The 17,690-nt window shown below is 37.3% G+C and overlaps 1 protein-coding gene across 4 annotated transcripts in view; it reads left to right on the plus strand.

Moving 5' to 3' along the window:
* The window catches only part of UBAP1 (ubiquitin associated protein 1), a 65,901-nt gene that overhangs the window by 37,604 nt on the left and 10,607 nt on the right, over nt 1–17,690 (plus strand). For 3 of the 4 annotated variants that reach the window (XM_018052373.1, XM_005684070.3, XM_018052374.1), the window contains exons 2-3: nt 3,522–3,562; nt 11,270–11,394. In XM_018052373.1, coding sequence (XP_017907862.1) covers nt 3,529–3,562; nt 11,270–11,394 — 159 coding nt within the window. In that variant the 5' untranslated portion in view covers nt 3,522–3,528. The remainder of the gene's footprint in view (nt 1–3,521; nt 3,563–11,269; nt 11,395–17,690) is intronic. The other variant, XM_018052375.1, reaches the window with a different exon arrangement.

Below are 17,690 nucleotides of genomic sequence, written 5' to 3' on the forward strand. Positions count from 1 at the left end.
ACATTCCTGATGTTAGCTTATTCACAAAATAATTTACTAAATCATTGCCTCAAAAAAAAAAAAAATCAGAGCCTCTGCTAAGCCATTTACCGCTCAAAAACAGCTGCTTCTTCAAATAGCTGATATCCCACAATATCAATAAATATTAGGAACAGACATGAAAACACTAATTTCCTGCATCTAGATGCTTAGATTCTCCTGCTTTCAACAGAGATTTAGAAAAAAATGCATTTCTGGTCTGTGCCTCTGTGGGAAGATTGAGGCTGCCAAGAATCTTGCTTCCAGGTTTAAAAGTCTCCCTGTATTATTGTGGTTTAGGTACATTATAATGATATTGAAGCCTGTAAGTTTCTATGAAGTCTTCGGTTCATACAAAAAAAAATTAAGTCATTTTCAGTATGGTTTGTTACTTCTTTGAAAATTGATGATCCATATACTTTAAAATTATTAATTTTGTTAACTAGTAGAATGGCAACCAGAATGCTTCATCCCAACATCATACTGGAAATTGAAACTATTAAAGTAGAGCTTTAAAGACACTATAAAATTAGTACTTGCTTGCCATAGAGTGTCCAGAAACTACAGAGAAATTTTATGAATTATTCCCAGTGCTGCCACTTAGAGGCAGTCACTTTAAATATTTTTAATGTATTTCCTTCCAATGTTTTTCTTTTCACATTCTAAAATATATCTTCTTTTAAAATCTGCAAGTGTGTACTTTTTCCATAATACTTTTTATTCTTAATGGGGTTGAGGACAACCTTTATCTTCTGCTCAGTGTTGTGGTTAAGTCCATAGCAGTTAACTAACCAGTAACTTTTAATGAGTAATGGAAATGGCGTGGTAATTGTTTGCTGTTGACACTTAACACTACCGTTGAATGACATTTGCTGGCTAGTAGTAGGTCTTAATGTGGGAACACCTACATTACCTACAGTGTTGGGTCACTGAATATCAGGACAGTATATAGCATGACTTTCTAATCAGTGTAGGACAGATAAGTTGGGATGTGAAATAAGCTATAGAACTGCCTCTGTGAGATGGCGTTGGCTAAGTTAGAATCAGGAATGGGTTATTGGAAGTGGTTTGTTCTGTTTGTTTGGTAGCTGCTTTTTTCCCCTCACTAAAGGGAGTTAATTTATTATCCTTCGATTGTAAAAAATTTTTTTTTAAATTTTGGCTGTGCTGAGACTTCCTCGTGGTATGCAGGCTTTTCATTGTGTTATGTGTGGGCTTTCTCTAATTGAGACAAGTGGGAGCTTCTCTCAGGTTGTGGCACATGGGTTTCTCTTGTTGTGGAGCATGGGCTCTAGAGCTCGTGGGCTCAGTAGTTGTACTGTGTGGGCTCAGTAGTTGCCCTGTGGCATGTAGGATTTTAGTTCCTGGACCATGGGTTGAACCTGTGTCCCCAGCATTGGCAGGTGGATTCTTAATCACTGAACCACCAGCAAAGTCCCCATACTGTCTTAATTACTGTAATTTAATAGCAAGACTTGAAGTTAGGTGGTAAGTTCTCCAACTTTGTTCTTTTTCAAAATCGTTTTGGCTGTTTCCTTTGCCATTATATGTAAATTTTATTACTTAAAAAATTGATTATTAAAGGATTTATTTTTGGTTGTGCTGGGCCTTTGTCGCAGTGTATGGGCTTTCTCTAGTTGTGGCTAGAAGTTGCTCTTCACTGCTAGTGCATGGGCTTCTCGCTGTGTTGGCTCCTCCTGTTGCAGCTCACAGGCTCTAGGCACATGGGCTTCCATAGCTGCAGCATGTGGACTTCAGTCGTTGTGGTCCATGGGGCCTAGTTGCTCCTTGGCGTGTGGAATCTTCCTAGACCAGGGATCAAACCTGTGTCCCAGCGTTGGTGGGCAGATTCTTACGCACTGTACCACTAGGGAAGTTCAACATGTAAATTTTAAAATCAACTTGTCAATTTCTTAAAATCCTGTACAGATTTAATTATTCTGAAGATTTTTCACATGATAGGTGTGATGTTCTTGCCTTCTTTTAAAAAAAAAAAAAAAAAGTGGAAAATATAGGCATACCTTGGAGATACTATGGGTTTGGTTCCAGGCCACTAAAGAAGACAAGTATCAAAGTAAAGCAAGTCACACAGGTTTTTGGTTGTCCAGTGCATAGAGAAGTTATGTTTACCCTGTAACCTGTTAAGTGTGTAATAATAGCATCATTTAAGAAAACAATATGTATACCTCAATTAAAAAATACTTTATTGCTAAAAAAATGCCATAACAATTGCAATATCAAAGGTCACTAATCACTATGACAAATATAATGAAGAAGTTTGAAATAGTGTGAGAATTATCTAAAAGTGACCAGATGTGAGGTGAACAATACTTTTGAAAAAACGGCGCCTCACTCCTTAGACTTGCTAATGTAAGGTTGAGCATACTTTTAATTTGTGCAGTAAATTGAATTGCAGTAGAATAGGATATGCTTGTAGATCATTTTGAGTATGATGCTTCTCGTTGTACTGTATGTAATGCAAGTTGGTAGAGACCATGCTATAAATTCATTATTCTTATATCTTACGTTAAAAGTATAAAAACTGCATCAAGGTAAATAAACTTTAAATTGAAGAACTCAGGTTGTTTGTGCAAGAGAAGGACTTTGTAACTGCTTATGTAGGGGCGAAGTGCAAAGATAGTATTAAGCTAGATGTGTGGTTTGGTGGATTTTCCTCTTTGGTGTTTTCAGTTTTGGGGGGGCAGCACCACACACACAGCCTGTGGAATTACAGCTTGTGGGATCTTGGTTCCCTGACCAGAGATCAAATCCTGGCCCCCATGGTGGAAGCATGGAGTCTTAACCACTGAATTGTCAGGAAGGTTTCCCTTTTTGGAATTTTTTACAAAATTGAAATAGTACAAAGGTGGTCCAGGTGCTAAGATTTGTACTCCCAGTGGGTGCAGGGGGCCCAGGTTCAATCTCTGGTCAGGGAACTCGATCCCACATGCCATAACTAAGAGTTTACATGCCACAGCGAAGAACAAACATCCTGCGTGCCGCAACTAAGGCCAGCGTAGCCAAACAGATAGGTAAGATTGTACGTCATGGACTCCCTAATTCAGAAGTGTCACTCTTAACAGTTACAGTTCATTGTCAATAAAAGGTCTGTATTTACATAACTGAATTAAATGAGATGGTTTAAAAATCTTGAGAAAACTGCCAAATATTGACATTTATAGTTTATATCAGGAAGATAAGTGTTTAGTAGGGGTTTTTTTTTTGACAGTTTGCATATAAACTGGTCAGTGGCCAGTTTGCTGTTCTAATATTTTGTTTGTTTTCAGAACATGTAGATTACAGGATTGTTTTTGTATAGAAAAGTGGTCTCTCCTCCTTTCTGCTTTCTTTTTTAAGACTTTGGAACTGAGAAGTTTAAGGTTGTATCAGTACTGGAACTCTTTAGTCTTCTGGGTATTTTTTTGTATCTAAATTTTCTTATGATGGTTTGTTTACATCCCTTGAGGTGTAATGTGGCTAAGACATATTTCTTTGTTTTTCAGATTCTAAATGGCTTCTAAGAAGTTGGGTGCAGATTTTCATGGTAAGTGGAGTGTTAGATATGGTTTAAGTTTTGATCTGATCAGATAATTTGAAATCACATTAGTAAATGTCCCTTTTTGTTTATTTAAATAAGCCAATTGAGAAAAATAAAGTTGTACAACAGTGTAGCATATATGCATTCCATAGAACTTCACATATAACTTTAATATTGAAGCATTTCTTCAAATAGATAGTTAAGCTTTGGAGTGTCATTGTGTTTATTATACTCGAAACTAATGGAGCTGGATAGGGAGCCTGTCTGTTTCTGTTGTTCTTCAGCAGTATTTTGAAGTAGTTACCATGCCCTTTCTTATTCGCTGGTCCATCACACTCCAATCAGGTGTGAACAATTCTAAGCCTTTAATTAACATTTTATAATGTTTTGATTTAGGTATTTTTCCCCCATAAAAAGAAGTAATTTACAACAAATGAGGCATGATTAGCAGGTCAATATATTACAGAAGTATTGGTAGTTGTAATGACAATTTTGGGCTTCTGTGGTGGCTCAGCAGTAAAGTATCCTCCTGCCAATGTAGGAGACACGGGTTTGATCCCTGGGTTGGGATCCCCTGGAGAAGGAAATGGCAACCCACTCCAGTCATCTTGCCTGGGAAATTCCATGGACAGAGAGTCTGGCAGGCTACAGTCCATGTGGTGGCAGAGTTGGACATGACTTAGCAACTAACCAATAGGAATTACAATTTTGCATTTAAAAGCTAATAGTTTATCATCTTTTTCTGAGATACAACCTTCCAAAATGAATACATGAGTAAACTTTGTTATCTGCATTTGATAGGAATGGAAGTACCTAGGAAGTTAAAATTAGACCATCTTTTCATATAGTAAAAGATAAGAAACACCAGAAATATCCAGATAACAGTTATTTTAAAGGGGTTTTAAAACTAATCTTCATTCTAAAAATTGTCATTGTAAAAGTGATTTATTAGACTAGATGGCAACATGTATCATTACGCTCTTCTGATGTACAAAATATCACTAGCTAAGTCAGAGTAGTGCAGCAGTTACTATGGTTTTTAACTTGTTTATATATTTTATGTAACAGCTTTAATATTTTGAACCACCACTGTGCATATGCTTACATACATTGCTTGCATGTTTTGTTAAATCCTTTTGGATCAGTCATTCAAACTCTGGAATTTGTATTCTGTGTAATGGGTCAGGCATCAGATCTTCTAGGTAAGCTAACTCCGTTAAGGATTATTACAGGGCTTTTTCAAAGTATTCACATGATACAGAGAGGCAGATCTTAGTTGCCTCTGGATCACTTTTTCAAGGGAAAAGAGAGGACAGAGCCAAGGAGAGAGGGAAGACCTAGGAGAGAAAAGAACAAGGAAACTCCATTTTCATTGGAGTGAAAATAGGTTGGACCTTAGTTTATTAGGTATTCCAGCTAAGCAGTCTAGAGAGAAGATTATAATTCTGATCAGTGAAGATTAATTTTTAAGGACTTCCTTCTCCTCTTTACATTCCTAACCGAAATATTGTTTAAATGAGACATTCATTCTATCCAAGTAAAATTTGAGAAGATTTTCTCTCTTTGGCTTCTGCTTTAATTTGCTGAGCTCCTACTTGAATTTTGGTGGCTTTAGTTCGGTTTTTAAAATAAATAATCTTATTTTTAGATATTGTGTAGTTTAAGGAATAGAAATTAAAGGGAATGAGTGGAGGATATTTAATAGGCAATCTTGTAGGCATCTGAATGCAGGAAATCAAATTCTGCCTGGCCTTACAAGGCTGAAATTAGAAACCCAGGAAACGAAGTCTACAGCTCTGTCCATCTCTCGTGCTCTTCTCTGCGGATGTGCTCCATTTTTATTCTGTTTATAGACCTGCTTTCTTTGACCTACTTGTGTAGAGTGCACAGGGCCAAAAATGGCCTCCCTAGTTACGTTTGGTTCTTAACACCTGATTTTTGAACTTAAGTGGCTAGCATCCTATAGCTAAAGTTTTTGTATCTCCTGGTCAAGTGAGTATCTGATTTGACACTATTTAGTTTATGAGCCTCTGGGTTGGTCCCCCCTAAGTTAGGTATTATCTGATTGGGGATTAGATAATGTGTGTGTGTGTGTGTGTGTGTGTGTAATTGTAGGTCATTTGGAGTGTGACAAGGAGGTAACAGCTGCTCTCATGACTGAATATGAAAATACTTTTTAAAAAATTTAAATATTTGGGCTGACTATATCTTATACTATACTGTCTTATAACTAGTATTTTATTTTTCTTCAAGTTCATTCTTTTCAGCTGAGATTGAACTTCTTTCACTGTCATCAATAACCATATACACCTAAATAATAGAATAAGAGATATAGTAACTTTTCAAAGACCTTTAAAAATATTTTTGTTATATTATGTAAATTGCAAACCTTTGGCTCGTTTAGAGCTGGCCTTTCTGAATGTCAGTCTTTAATTTTTAATTAATTTTCCACTTGTTTTATCTGAGAAAAAGTTATTTTCCAGAGGTGAATTTTAAAGGATTTTTAAAAAACTGATTCCACAAACAAATTACTTTTTAGTATCTGGAAAAATGCCTTGAGATTCTAATTTGAAAAAAAAAAAAGTCTTTGTAATTGGGCTTAATAAAACTAAACTCCCTCCTTTGAAAGGCCAAGCTGTCATATTTATGACCGTTTTTAGCTAACTTTTAGAAATGTTTATTTTGCTCTTTGTGTAATTTTTACTAAGATATTGAATTACTTTTTCTGCTGAATGATAGAAAAAAATGTATATATTTATTTTTTGGCCACACTATGTGGCATGTGGGATCTTAGTTCCCTAACTAAGGGAACCCGTGCCCCTGTAGTGGAAGCTGAGTCTTAACTGCTGAATTGCCAGGGAAGCCCATAGATTGTTTTAAAAGTTGATGTGTTACTGCTGTAAGTAACAGTGTAATATAGAGAAGTCAGCCACCCTTTAATCACTTTCTTGGGTACAAAATATGATGCCCATCTGCCCTCTTTTAAGATTTTAGCTTTTGTTTGCAACATTTTGACTATGAGGTGCCCTGGTGTGATTTTCTGCATATTTACCCTGCTTGGAGTTAGCTAAACTTCTTGGATCTATGGGTTGATGTCTTTTACTACTTTTGAAAATTTGCAGCGATTATCTCCTCTCTCATTTCTTTTGCTGCATATCTCTCTCTCAGCCTTTTGAGACTAATCACATACACATTAGGCTGTTTAATATTGTCCCAGAGATCTCTTAAGACTCTGTTCCATTTTTTTTTCTCTTTGTGTTTTAATTCTTTTAATTTCTTTTGACCTAATTTCAAATTCTTTAATTCTTTCCTCTTCTGAGTATTTTCTTCTGATTAGCATAGTCTGGCTTATGAACTATCAAAAATTTTATTCTCTGATACTGAATTTTTAGTGTTTTCGTCTCTCTTTATTTCCATTTCTCTGTTGAAATTCCCCATCTGCTCACACACGTTCACCTATTATTCCATTAGATCCTTTAACACATTGATTACAGTTTTAAAATTCTCTGAGAATTCCAGTACCTTTGCTATCCCTGAATTTGGGTTCTTCTTTTGATGGTGAATCACTTTTTCTTGTTTTTTTTTGTGTCTTATTTTTGATTTAACGCCAGACCCTGCATATTAAAAAGCTGATTTTGTAGGTTATCTTGTTTTTTGTTAGGGTATGAATACCATTTTCTTTTGACTTCTTATCTTGTAATGATACTTACATAATTGTATGTGTGTATATGTGTGTATGTTTGTCTCTCCATTTATATGTGGATCTGATTTTGCAACTGTTAACCTGATTTACAGCTTTAAGGTAATGATAGTTAATGGAATTGCCATTTTCACCTAATTTTAAATTTAATCTAGTCTTCTTTTTCAAAAACCTCAATTTGAACGCACAGTAAAATCTGCATTAAGCATAATCTGTTTGCTACCCTCTATTAGGAATTTCTATCCCCATGTAGGATTAGTTTTTTTTTTTTTTTTTTTTCCAGAAAATCAGGCAGGTTACAAGATCATAAATGTATCAGCAATTTAGAAAGAAGGGAAACAGAATGAAAACTTCTCAGAATTTATCCTGAGTCGTTTACACATTGAGCCTGTTTCCTTCTGCCATGGCATAATGGCAAGCGGTGTGTAGAAACTGACCTCAAGGAATAACCCCTCCATCAGAGATGTACTTTGTTTTTTTAAATGAAACTGAGGGTAATGGTCTCAGATGTTTTAGAAGGATCTTCAGTAATAAAGACTGAAACTAAAAGGTACTTGGGTTGAGCCAGAAAATTGTTAGCCACAGAGCTTAATTCTCTTGGCCGTGTGGTTGAAGTTTTATTGAATCTATTTAATAATAAAATGTATTGAGATACAAGAGAAATTGATGTTTTTAAATAGATATTCTGATATATTGGCTAAAAATGAATAGTTCCTAAGCTATAGTTGGTTATATTTGTAAAATTATTCTTTGTAATCCTCAAAGCAACCTTATTCAGTTATACTAATCTCTGTCCATTATTTTAAAAGTTGCTTTTTGTTGCTATCTCTTAAATCTCTTTTGCCTTTTAGCTCTAACCCCTCCTCCCAATAATCATGAAACTTCTTTACTCATTCCCTGTTAACGAAGCCTGGGGGAGGGGGCAGAAGGTTAGAGAATGTGGTAAATCACCGGGGGATTGGCTATGTTAGTGAAATGAAACTGCTTTTTAAACCAGTTACCTGTAGTTGGTGCTAATAAAGGGGAATCGCAGTTGTTTCAAGGTGTTCTACTTGATCTGGTCCGTCCTTAAGCCAAGACCTACTTCCTTTTATAGAATAGAAGTCATCCGTGTGCATATACAGCACTGTCATGATTTTCTAACTGAAAGGTGTGCGGGGAAACTGAACACCTTTCTTTAAAGATATTATCATTTGGCTCACGTATCTTAAGTACTTTTTAAAATAGTTTTCCCCCCTTAACTCCCCATTACCAAACTCTAAAAGAACTATTCATTAAAAAAAATTTTGTTAGTATTAACGTGGATAGGTTTTCTTATATTTGTGTATCATATGTGCACATAAGTATTATTATGCATAGGAGTTTTAAAATATATGTGTGTCATATAATTGACCTACTTTGTGTACTTAAAATTTTCTTAAACAGAAGACTTAATTTTGTGATTATTAACTTGACTGTAAGTCTTTCCAGTGCTTCTTAGAAAATACCAGTTCCAGCTTTGTTTCCAGTTAATCAGGGCGCTAGCTGAAGGTAGACTCTTTCAGTAACTTTTGAGCACCTGTTTTCATGGAAAACAGGTAAAACTTCTCTACAATTAAAAAGAGCCTTGCTTTTGGTCTCTATACTGTAAAGCATTTTAAGTGACAGAAGGTTTTAGTGTTGTAACCAGGGTTTTGTTGGCAAGCTATGATGGTGAAGTGAAGTTGCTCAGTCGTGTCCGACTCGTTGCAACCGCATGGTCTGTAGCCTACCAGGCTCCTCTGTCCATGGGATTTTCCAGGCAGTAGTCTTGTAGTGGATTGCCATTTCCTTCTCCAGGGGATCTTCCCAACCCAGGGATCGAACCCAGGTCTCCCGCACTGTAGACAGACGCTTTACCGTCTGAGGTACCTCTGGTACATTTTTGTGACTTTCTGCAGAACCTTACAGATGTGCTTATATCTTGCATGAATATCTGTTAAAACCTTTTCATCACTAGCTTTGCCATTTTAGGTAAATAATTTTGAGTTTTAATAAATACTAAGAGAAGTATAAGACCATATGGTCTTTACTCTCATGAGATCTGCTCAGTTTGATCAAAGTGTTGATCAAAGTCTTTGGTGGGGGGCAGGCAGGGGGTATAAGGAAACACACTTAATAATACAGAGTGATAAGACCTGTTCTGAGATTGAGAAGGAAGTTTTTCTTAAGCTCATTCTTAAAGAACAAGACATAGTTAATCAAGTAAATAAGGGTGGGAATGTGACAGGCATTGGCACCTGAGCAAACACTTACACAAATATGACCAATATGAAAACTTTCCGAGAATGTTAACAATTATGGTTGTGCCTCAGAAAAATTATTAAATTGAACACAGTTGTGGATTTAATTTACTATCTAAGTGAGAGACAGTTAAGATGTTTTAATTCTAGCCAGAGGTTATATGGGAAAGAGGTAGAACCTCTCCCCCAAGCGTAGGAACAGGAGCCTTCTTTCTGTTGGAGGTTTCAGGTGTATCAGAGCAGTGTCTACTACTCTTGGGAAATGGGAATGATGACAAGATTACAAATATATCCTGACCTTGAAAAGTCTTGAAATCTACGGAGTTTTTATTAAGAGAAGCCTCTTCATGGAAGATGTGTAATTGTCTTACTCTTTCCATGAGAATACTCAAGAAGATGTATGTGTGTGAGACCCAGAAACAAGCCTTATTCTACCAGCTGCTAATATTAAAAAAGCAAAATTTATTTTATCAACTGTATTTCATTGTCCCTGATACTTCTGCCAGCATGTTAGCCCCAGACTTGATCCAGAAAAGAAAAGATGGTCTGATTTGGAGTGTACACCTCGTAAGATTCATAGACAGGAACGACTTCGTTTTGTCTGGTCATGTCAGTAGATGATAATGTCCCGTCTTTCTGTGTTACTCATCTGTGATGGACAGAGAACATTTAGGGAGTTAAAAGCAGTTCAGTTGTGTATGGTTTGTGTCTCCTGATAATCCTAGTCTGATTCCTCTGGTCTTGTCTGGTTTTCCTTCCACATCTCCAAAATATCACTTTAAAATCTTTTTTAGGGTAGTTCTTTGTATTAATTTAAAAATGATCCTTACTGGAGTAGAGAAATCCTAACCAAAGAGGTTCTTTTGTGGAGATTCTATCAAGATTCTGTCATCAGTTCAGCAGTATTTAATAAGTGCCTTATATGTGCTGGGCAGTACTGTAGGTTTTGAGACTACTTCAGTAAATAAAACTTAAATACTTGCAAGTTACTTGTATTCCATTGGGCAAGACAGACAATAAATACAATTAAAATGAAAATTACATAATATGTTAGAAGGTAATAAGTGCTATGGAGAAACATAGATAGTAATGTGAGATTACTGTGGTTAGGGTGTGGGAGTAATTTTTAAAAGGGTGGTCAGGGTAAGCCTCACTTAGAAAGTGACATTTGAGCAAAGACTTGAAGGAGGTGAAGGAGTAAGCCATGTGACTATCTGAGGGAAGAGCATTCCAGATAGAGGGAGCAGCCAGTGCAGATTTTTTGAGGTAGTTTTGACCATGTCATGGTTGAGGAATAGAGAATCACTGTGACCTAATGCAGGAAGCCAGGAGTTGAGGGCAAGAGAGGAAATGGGCGTTTGGGGAGGCCTTTTAGGTTGCTATGGGTACTTTGGCCTTTGTGCCAAGTATTCATATGTGCTAAGTCACTTTAATCCTGTCCTGCTCTTTGCGACCCTATGGACTGTAGCCCGTCAGGCTCCTCTGTCCATGACGATTCTCCAGGCAAGAAAATGAGTAGGTTGCCATGCCCTCCTCCAGGGGATCTTCCCAACCAAAGTAAAATCAAGTAGCCTCAAGTGAGAGTTCTTCCTTAGAGATATAGGGTCAGGAAAAGGTAAGCAGTCAGAGAAGGAACTCTGTAACTTCTAGTCTTAGGATAGCATAAATTAATGTTGTATCCTAGACATAAGATTATACAAAAACAAATAATAAGTTCTTTGCTGATATTTTCTACTTTATTTTTGATTGTAGGGACTTTCAGTTACCTTGATGATGTCCCATTTAAGATAGGAGACAAATTCAAAACACCAGCTAAAGTTGGTCTTCCTATTGGCTTCTCCTTGCCTGATTGTTTGCAGGTTGTCAGAGAAGTACAGGTAAGTGGTAATTTTTAGTTAAAGTTTAGTACATTTACAATTTTAAGGAGTAAGAATTTGATGTATAGTGCAATAGAAAAAAAAAAATCTATCTCTTGCTTATGTTTCTGATAGCTCCTGTTACTGCCTGGCTCACATTGTCTCTCTCACACAGGCATGCACATGCCCCCCCCCCCCCCCCCAGCACCTTGTATATGTTTCTGTATCTTTCACAGATCTTGTATAATCTGTTAGGTTGTATGTTCCTGGGGTTCTGTACCTTGTGCAAAACAAATTCCTATTGCTCATCTGATTTGCTTCTTCTCCTCTTTCCTTCTATAAATGTGCTCATTACCTTCTTGGTCACTCAAGTTACATAATATTTTCTCAGAACTGTGTCTTCCCTTTGCCATTCAGTTTATTCCTTACCTCAGTTTTTCACCTGGGCTATTTCCGTAGTCTCTTCAATGGGCTCCTCTGCTTACAGAGAAGCTTACAGAATTTTTCTTCTATTTTTCATAGTGCTTCTAGAATAATATCCCTGAATATAAAAACTTACAATGATTCACCAACCCTTACTGAATCAAGTCTAGATATAAGATAATGGTCGAGTACCTTAGCTTGTCATCTACTCCATATTCCCTCCAAACCAGGATACTAGTGGTTTGTTGAATGTACTGCATGTATTATTTGTCTGTATCATGCTTGTCTCATGAGTGGTTATATCCACTTGAAATAGTCTCCTCTTTCTCACCATACTGAAAGTGGTCTGCCTGTTAAAAATCTATTTATTCTTCTCGACTGTGCTTAAATGCCATTCCCTCAATAGCTTCTTTTTCAGTCCTTGCATCTTTAAAGCTCAGTTATATATAAGTGTATAAAATTACATCTTGAAAGCAGCAAATGCCCCCATGCTATGTGACTTCCTACACTTACTGAATGCCTGCTTTTGAGGGACACTCTGCTGTGGCTGAGGATAGAGACAAATGCCTTACACTGTCCTTGAGGAGCTTATAGTTTAGAGAAGAAGTTACTTGGAAAAACAGAAGGGTACACTACTCACCCAAATATTTATTTCTGTGACTTTAGATTTTTAAAATACAACCTCTTGGTAAAGACAGGGAATTTACTAAAGCATTGCCATGTTACTCTAAAGTGTATTCTTTGGGAGAAAAAAATATTTGGGAATTCCCTGGCAATCCAGTGGTTAGGATTATTCTGTGCTTTCACTGCTGAGCACCTACGTTTGATACCTGGTTGGGAAACTAACATCCTACAAGTGGCATGGCACAGCCAAAAAATAATAAAAACTTTATTTTTCCTTCTGGTCTTTGTAGGGAATAATCATAGTGGGAGAACTTATTATATTTTTAAATAATAGCTTTATTGATAAATAATTCACATACCCACAGAATTTTCCCTTTTAAGGTATGCAAATAAGTGGAGTCTTTTTATTATTATATTTGGAGTTGTATAACCATTACCACCATCTAATTCCAGAACATTTCTATCACCCCAAAAAGAAATCCAGTGTACATTAGTAGTCACTCCCTATTTTCCCCTCCCGTCAAACTCTGGCAACCACTAAAACTACTTTCTGTTTTCATGAACTTGTCTATTCTGGAATATCATATAAATGGAATAATAGAATATTTAGTCTTTTATATATGACTATATAAATACATATGTGATAAGTTTATTTTATGTAACATGATGTTTTCAAGTTTTACCCATTGATTTTTATAGCTGAATAATTCCATTGTGTTGATATACCACAGTTTGTTTATCCATTTCTCAGGTGATAGATTTTTTTTTTTTTGGTCGTACTAAGTGGCATGTGGGATCGTAGTTCCCTGACCAGGCATTGAACCTGTGCACCCTGCAGTGGAAGCTAGGAGTCTTAACCATTGGACCTCCAGGGAAGTCCACCATTGATAGACATTTTTGATGGTTTCCAGTTTTTTGGCTTTTAGAAACAATACTGCTGTGACTATTTGTATACAGGTTTTTGTGCAGACGGATGCTTTCAGTTTTCTTGGGTATGTACATAGGAGTGGAATTGCTGGATTATATATTAACTGCTTTACCTTTTGAGGAATTGCCAGACTGGAGTGGCCGTACCAGTTTATAATCTTGCCTACACTGCATGAAGTTTCCAGTTTCTGCATATCCTTGCCAACTTTTGTTATCTGTCTTTTTGGTTATATACATCCTTATGGGTGTGCTGTGGTTTCATGGTTTGTTTTTTTTTTTCCTTTTTGGCCTCATGGTGTGGCATGTGGGCCTAGTTTCCTGACCAGGGATCAAACCTGCATCCCCTGCAGTGACAGCAGTGCATCTTAACCACCAGACTGCTAGGGGAGTCCCTCTTCATGGTGGTTCTGATGTACATTTCCCTAGTTTCAGGTAATGTTGAATATCTTACATGTTTTTGTATACTGAATTGATCCTCCTTTTGTATGGAGAATTTATTGAGCCAGGAGAGATGGCAATCTCCCATATGAAGTTTTACCTTGTTCTGTTTGCCTGGTGGCTTTTTTATTGGCAACAACAAATATTGAGTAAATAGTACCCTGTGTGCAGGACATTATTAGCAATAAAATAACACCTGCATTTTATTTCCGTAGTTCTCATATTATTCACTGCCTCATTGAATCATTCAGAAAATTTGTTTAGAATCCCACAGTTGTTGCTGTTGTTGGCTTTGCGGGGAATTTTCTTTTTGAGCTGTGTGAAGCCCTAATGAGTGCCTGGTTCTTTGCCTGCCATACTCCCCGTGCCCACTAATGACAAAAGAGGAGATCAAGGCTCCAAGCTCCATTCCTGTGTGGGCTAGCTGCAGTGTTTTCTGGAACTGCAGCTAGATCCCTTAAACTTTGGCTGCTTCGGGTCTCTGGGAGGCGGTTAGGCTGTGGTGTTGGTGCTGCTCCCTCTCCATCCAGAAAGGAATCAGACCTAGAGCCCTAAACAGGTAGCTTGAAGCTTCGTGTAACTTTTTCATATTTGCCCTTGGGTTTCAGATCAAAAGTCCTCAAAGCGAATCAGTAAATCATACGGAGACCTTCTACCCAGGCCCAGAAAGTTTTCATTGAAAATGAAACAGTAGTGGCGGCCACAGTAGTGGAGGGTGGCCCTTAGTGTCAAAGCTTAGAGCAGACTCTGGTTCACTGATTCATGGGCTGGAATTGCCGAGTAATGGCTGTGTAATCTTAAAAGATTGTTATAAGGATTATGTAAAATAGTGCATTTATAATGCTTACTCTGATTCCTAGTACTCCATAAATATTAGATGCTGTTACTTATTATTGCGCACTCAAAAATCACATTTTTTCACTATAGTAATTCTCCTAATTTTTTCTGTTTTTTTTTTTTTTTTTAAATTGTGTGCCAAGTATTCTACATTACTTTGGTAACTTTAAAAAAAACTCAAGGTTTTATTACAGAGGAAAGAAATTTCCAGTTGCTTTCGGGAGTAAAACTTCAGAGATCTGTGTTTACAGGTAGTGGGAAGTTGGTCACGCCTGTTTTTGGTGGGCAAAACCAGTTGCAAAATTGAATTTCCTCCCTAGTTAGAAGCAGCAACCTTTGGCCAGTGTTTTCTCACTGTTCCGTTAAGAGGGAGAAAGGAAGCCCTGTGATACCCCCGGTGTTTTTCTGAGGCCCAGTAACTGACTCAGGAGTGTGTAAATGAACTTCTGGATGTGTGCATTTCCAGGCTTCTGTTGTGCTGTTTGCAGCTGAAAGGTTTAGGGATGAACCCTACTTTCTTCTACAGTGTTTTTTCTACTCTGAGACTCTTGTCATGGTAGGCCTCTTTCCTCTTTCTTTCCCCTCTTTACTCTTACTGTGTCTCCAGACACACTGTTTAGCTTTGTTGCCTTAGGGTGAACACCAGAGGTTTTTACTCCTGTTCTCGGTGAATTTTGTTTAATATAATAGGTAATTTTTTCCAAGTATACAAATGAAATTTTTATAAATTGATCTATACTTTATACTTGAAGCTGCAAGTGGAAACAGTGACTGTTTTATTTTCTTGGGCTCCAAAATCACTGCGGACAGTGACTGCAGCCATGAAATTAAAAGACGCTCCTTAGAAGAAAAGCTATGACCCACCTAGACTGCATATGAAAAAGCAGAGACATCACTTTGCTGACAAAGGTCTATATATAGTCAAAGCTATGGTTTTTCTAAGTCAGTTTTGGATGTGAGAGTTGGACCATAAAGAAAGCTGAGTGCTTAAGAATTGACGCTTTTGAATTGTAGCACTGAAACTCTTGAGAGTACCCTGGACAGCAGGGAGATCAAACCAGTCAATCCTAAAGGAAATCCACCCTGAATATTCATTGGAAGAACTGATGGCTGAAGCTGAAGCGCCAGTACTTTGGCCACCTGCGGCAAAGAGCCGACTCTTTGGAAAAGACCCTCGTGCTGGGAGAGAAAGATTGAAGGCAGGAGAAGAGGGTGACAGGGGAGGAGATGGTTTGATGGTGTCACCGACTCAACAAACATGAATTTGACCAAATTCTGAAGATAGTGAAGGACAGGGAAACCTGGTGTACTGTAATCCATGGGGTTGCAAAGAGTCAGACACGACTTAGTAACTGAACAGTGCTTAAAGCTATTAAGGAACCTTGAAGGGAATTTTTGTGCAGTTTATACTGTAAAATCTTTTTGTCGAAAATTGAGGTAACATTGATTTATAACTTTGTGGAAGTTTCATGTATACAGCATTATGTTTTGACTTGGGTATACCCTGCAGTACCCTTAGCACCAGAATTTAGTTTCCATCTCTCACTACACTGTTGACCTTCTTTACTCAGTTTTTGTCCCTTGGCTCATAACTAATCTGTTTTCTCTCTGTGTCCTTGTTTTGTTTTGTATGCTTGTGTGTGTATACATGTGGAATCACGCAGTATTTATCTTTCACCTTCTGACTTATTTCACTTAGTATAATGCCATCAAGGTCTGTCCATGTTGTTGCAGGTGACAAAATTTCATCTTTTTTTAATTTCATATTGTGTTTGTGTGTGTGTGTGTGTGTGTATTGCACATACATAAACACATACCCCTTCCCCACATCTTCTTTATCCATTCATCCATTGATGGGCATGTAGATTGTATCTGTATCTTGGTATTGTGAATAGTGATGAACACAGGGGTGCCTATATCTTTTTGAATTGGTCTTTGTGTCTTCTTTGGATAAATACCCAGAAGTGGAATTGCTGAATTATATAGTAATTATTTTGAGAAGTTTCCATACTGTTTTCCACAGTGGCTGTGCCAGTTTACACTCCTACCAACAATACGTATGAAGGTTCCCTTTTCTCCACATTCTCTCCAACACTTGTTATTTCTTGCCTTTTTGATAATAGACATTTTAATGGGCATGAGGTGATACCTTATTGTGGTTTTGATTTGCATTTCCCTAATAATTAGTGATGTTGAACATCTTTTCATGTGCCTCTGATCATCTGTATGGCTTCTTTGGAAGATTCTACTCAGATCCTCTGGCCATATTTTTATGAGGTGGTTTGTTTTTGTTGAGTTTGCACTGTAAAAATCTTAATTTGAATATGTCTAGATTTCTTAATAAGCACTTTTCCTACAGTTAGAGTACAATCTGTTCATTATAATTTGGTAGTGGTTTAGAGCATAGACTATATTGTCAGCCTGGGTTCAGATCCAGGCTCTACCATTTAGCAGCGTCATGAACTTGAGCATAGCCGTTGTAATGTTGAGGAAATCTAGAGAGCTAATACATAAAAAGTGTTTAGAATCATGCATGGCACCTTGTAAGTGCTTCTTAAAATACTAGAGCCTGTTGTTATATTGAATACAGAGGACATTGTGTTAGATAATAGAGATCTTAACAGTGTCTAAAGCCCAGTTGCTGCCCACAGGAGGCTTGTGGTAGTGTTGCAGAAATGTTTTAGAGAAAGATTTCATGTGGTCACATGTGCTCAGCATCAAATGGTAGAGACAGATGCTCTGTAAGAGTTCAGAGGAAGGAATGGGCCATCGGGAAAGCCTCATAGAGGAGGTGGTTGAGTTCTGCCTGAGCCACCAGTGAAGAATTCTAGGAAGGGAAATGGCCTGAGGGGAGAGAAGCACAGGAAGCCGCAAGGTACATATGACCTCGGTATATGATTAGAGATGGTGGGAGTTCTTTCTCATTAATTTCTCTACGTAACCAGGGAGCAAAGTCTGATTAAATCTTACAAGCTTAGGAAGTCTTAGTTTTCCTGAGGTGGGATCCTCCCATACATCTTAAATGCTGCCTTGTCCAGTTCCTTTGTCCCAGGGTGAGAAAGAAGTGA

The sequence above is a fragment of the Capra hircus genome, chromosome 8 (assembly GCF_001704415.2).
Source record: "Capra hircus breed San Clemente chromosome 8, ASM170441v1, whole genome shotgun sequence".
Classification (NCBI taxonomy): Eukaryota; Metazoa; Chordata; class Mammalia; order Artiodactyla; family Bovidae; genus Capra; species Capra hircus.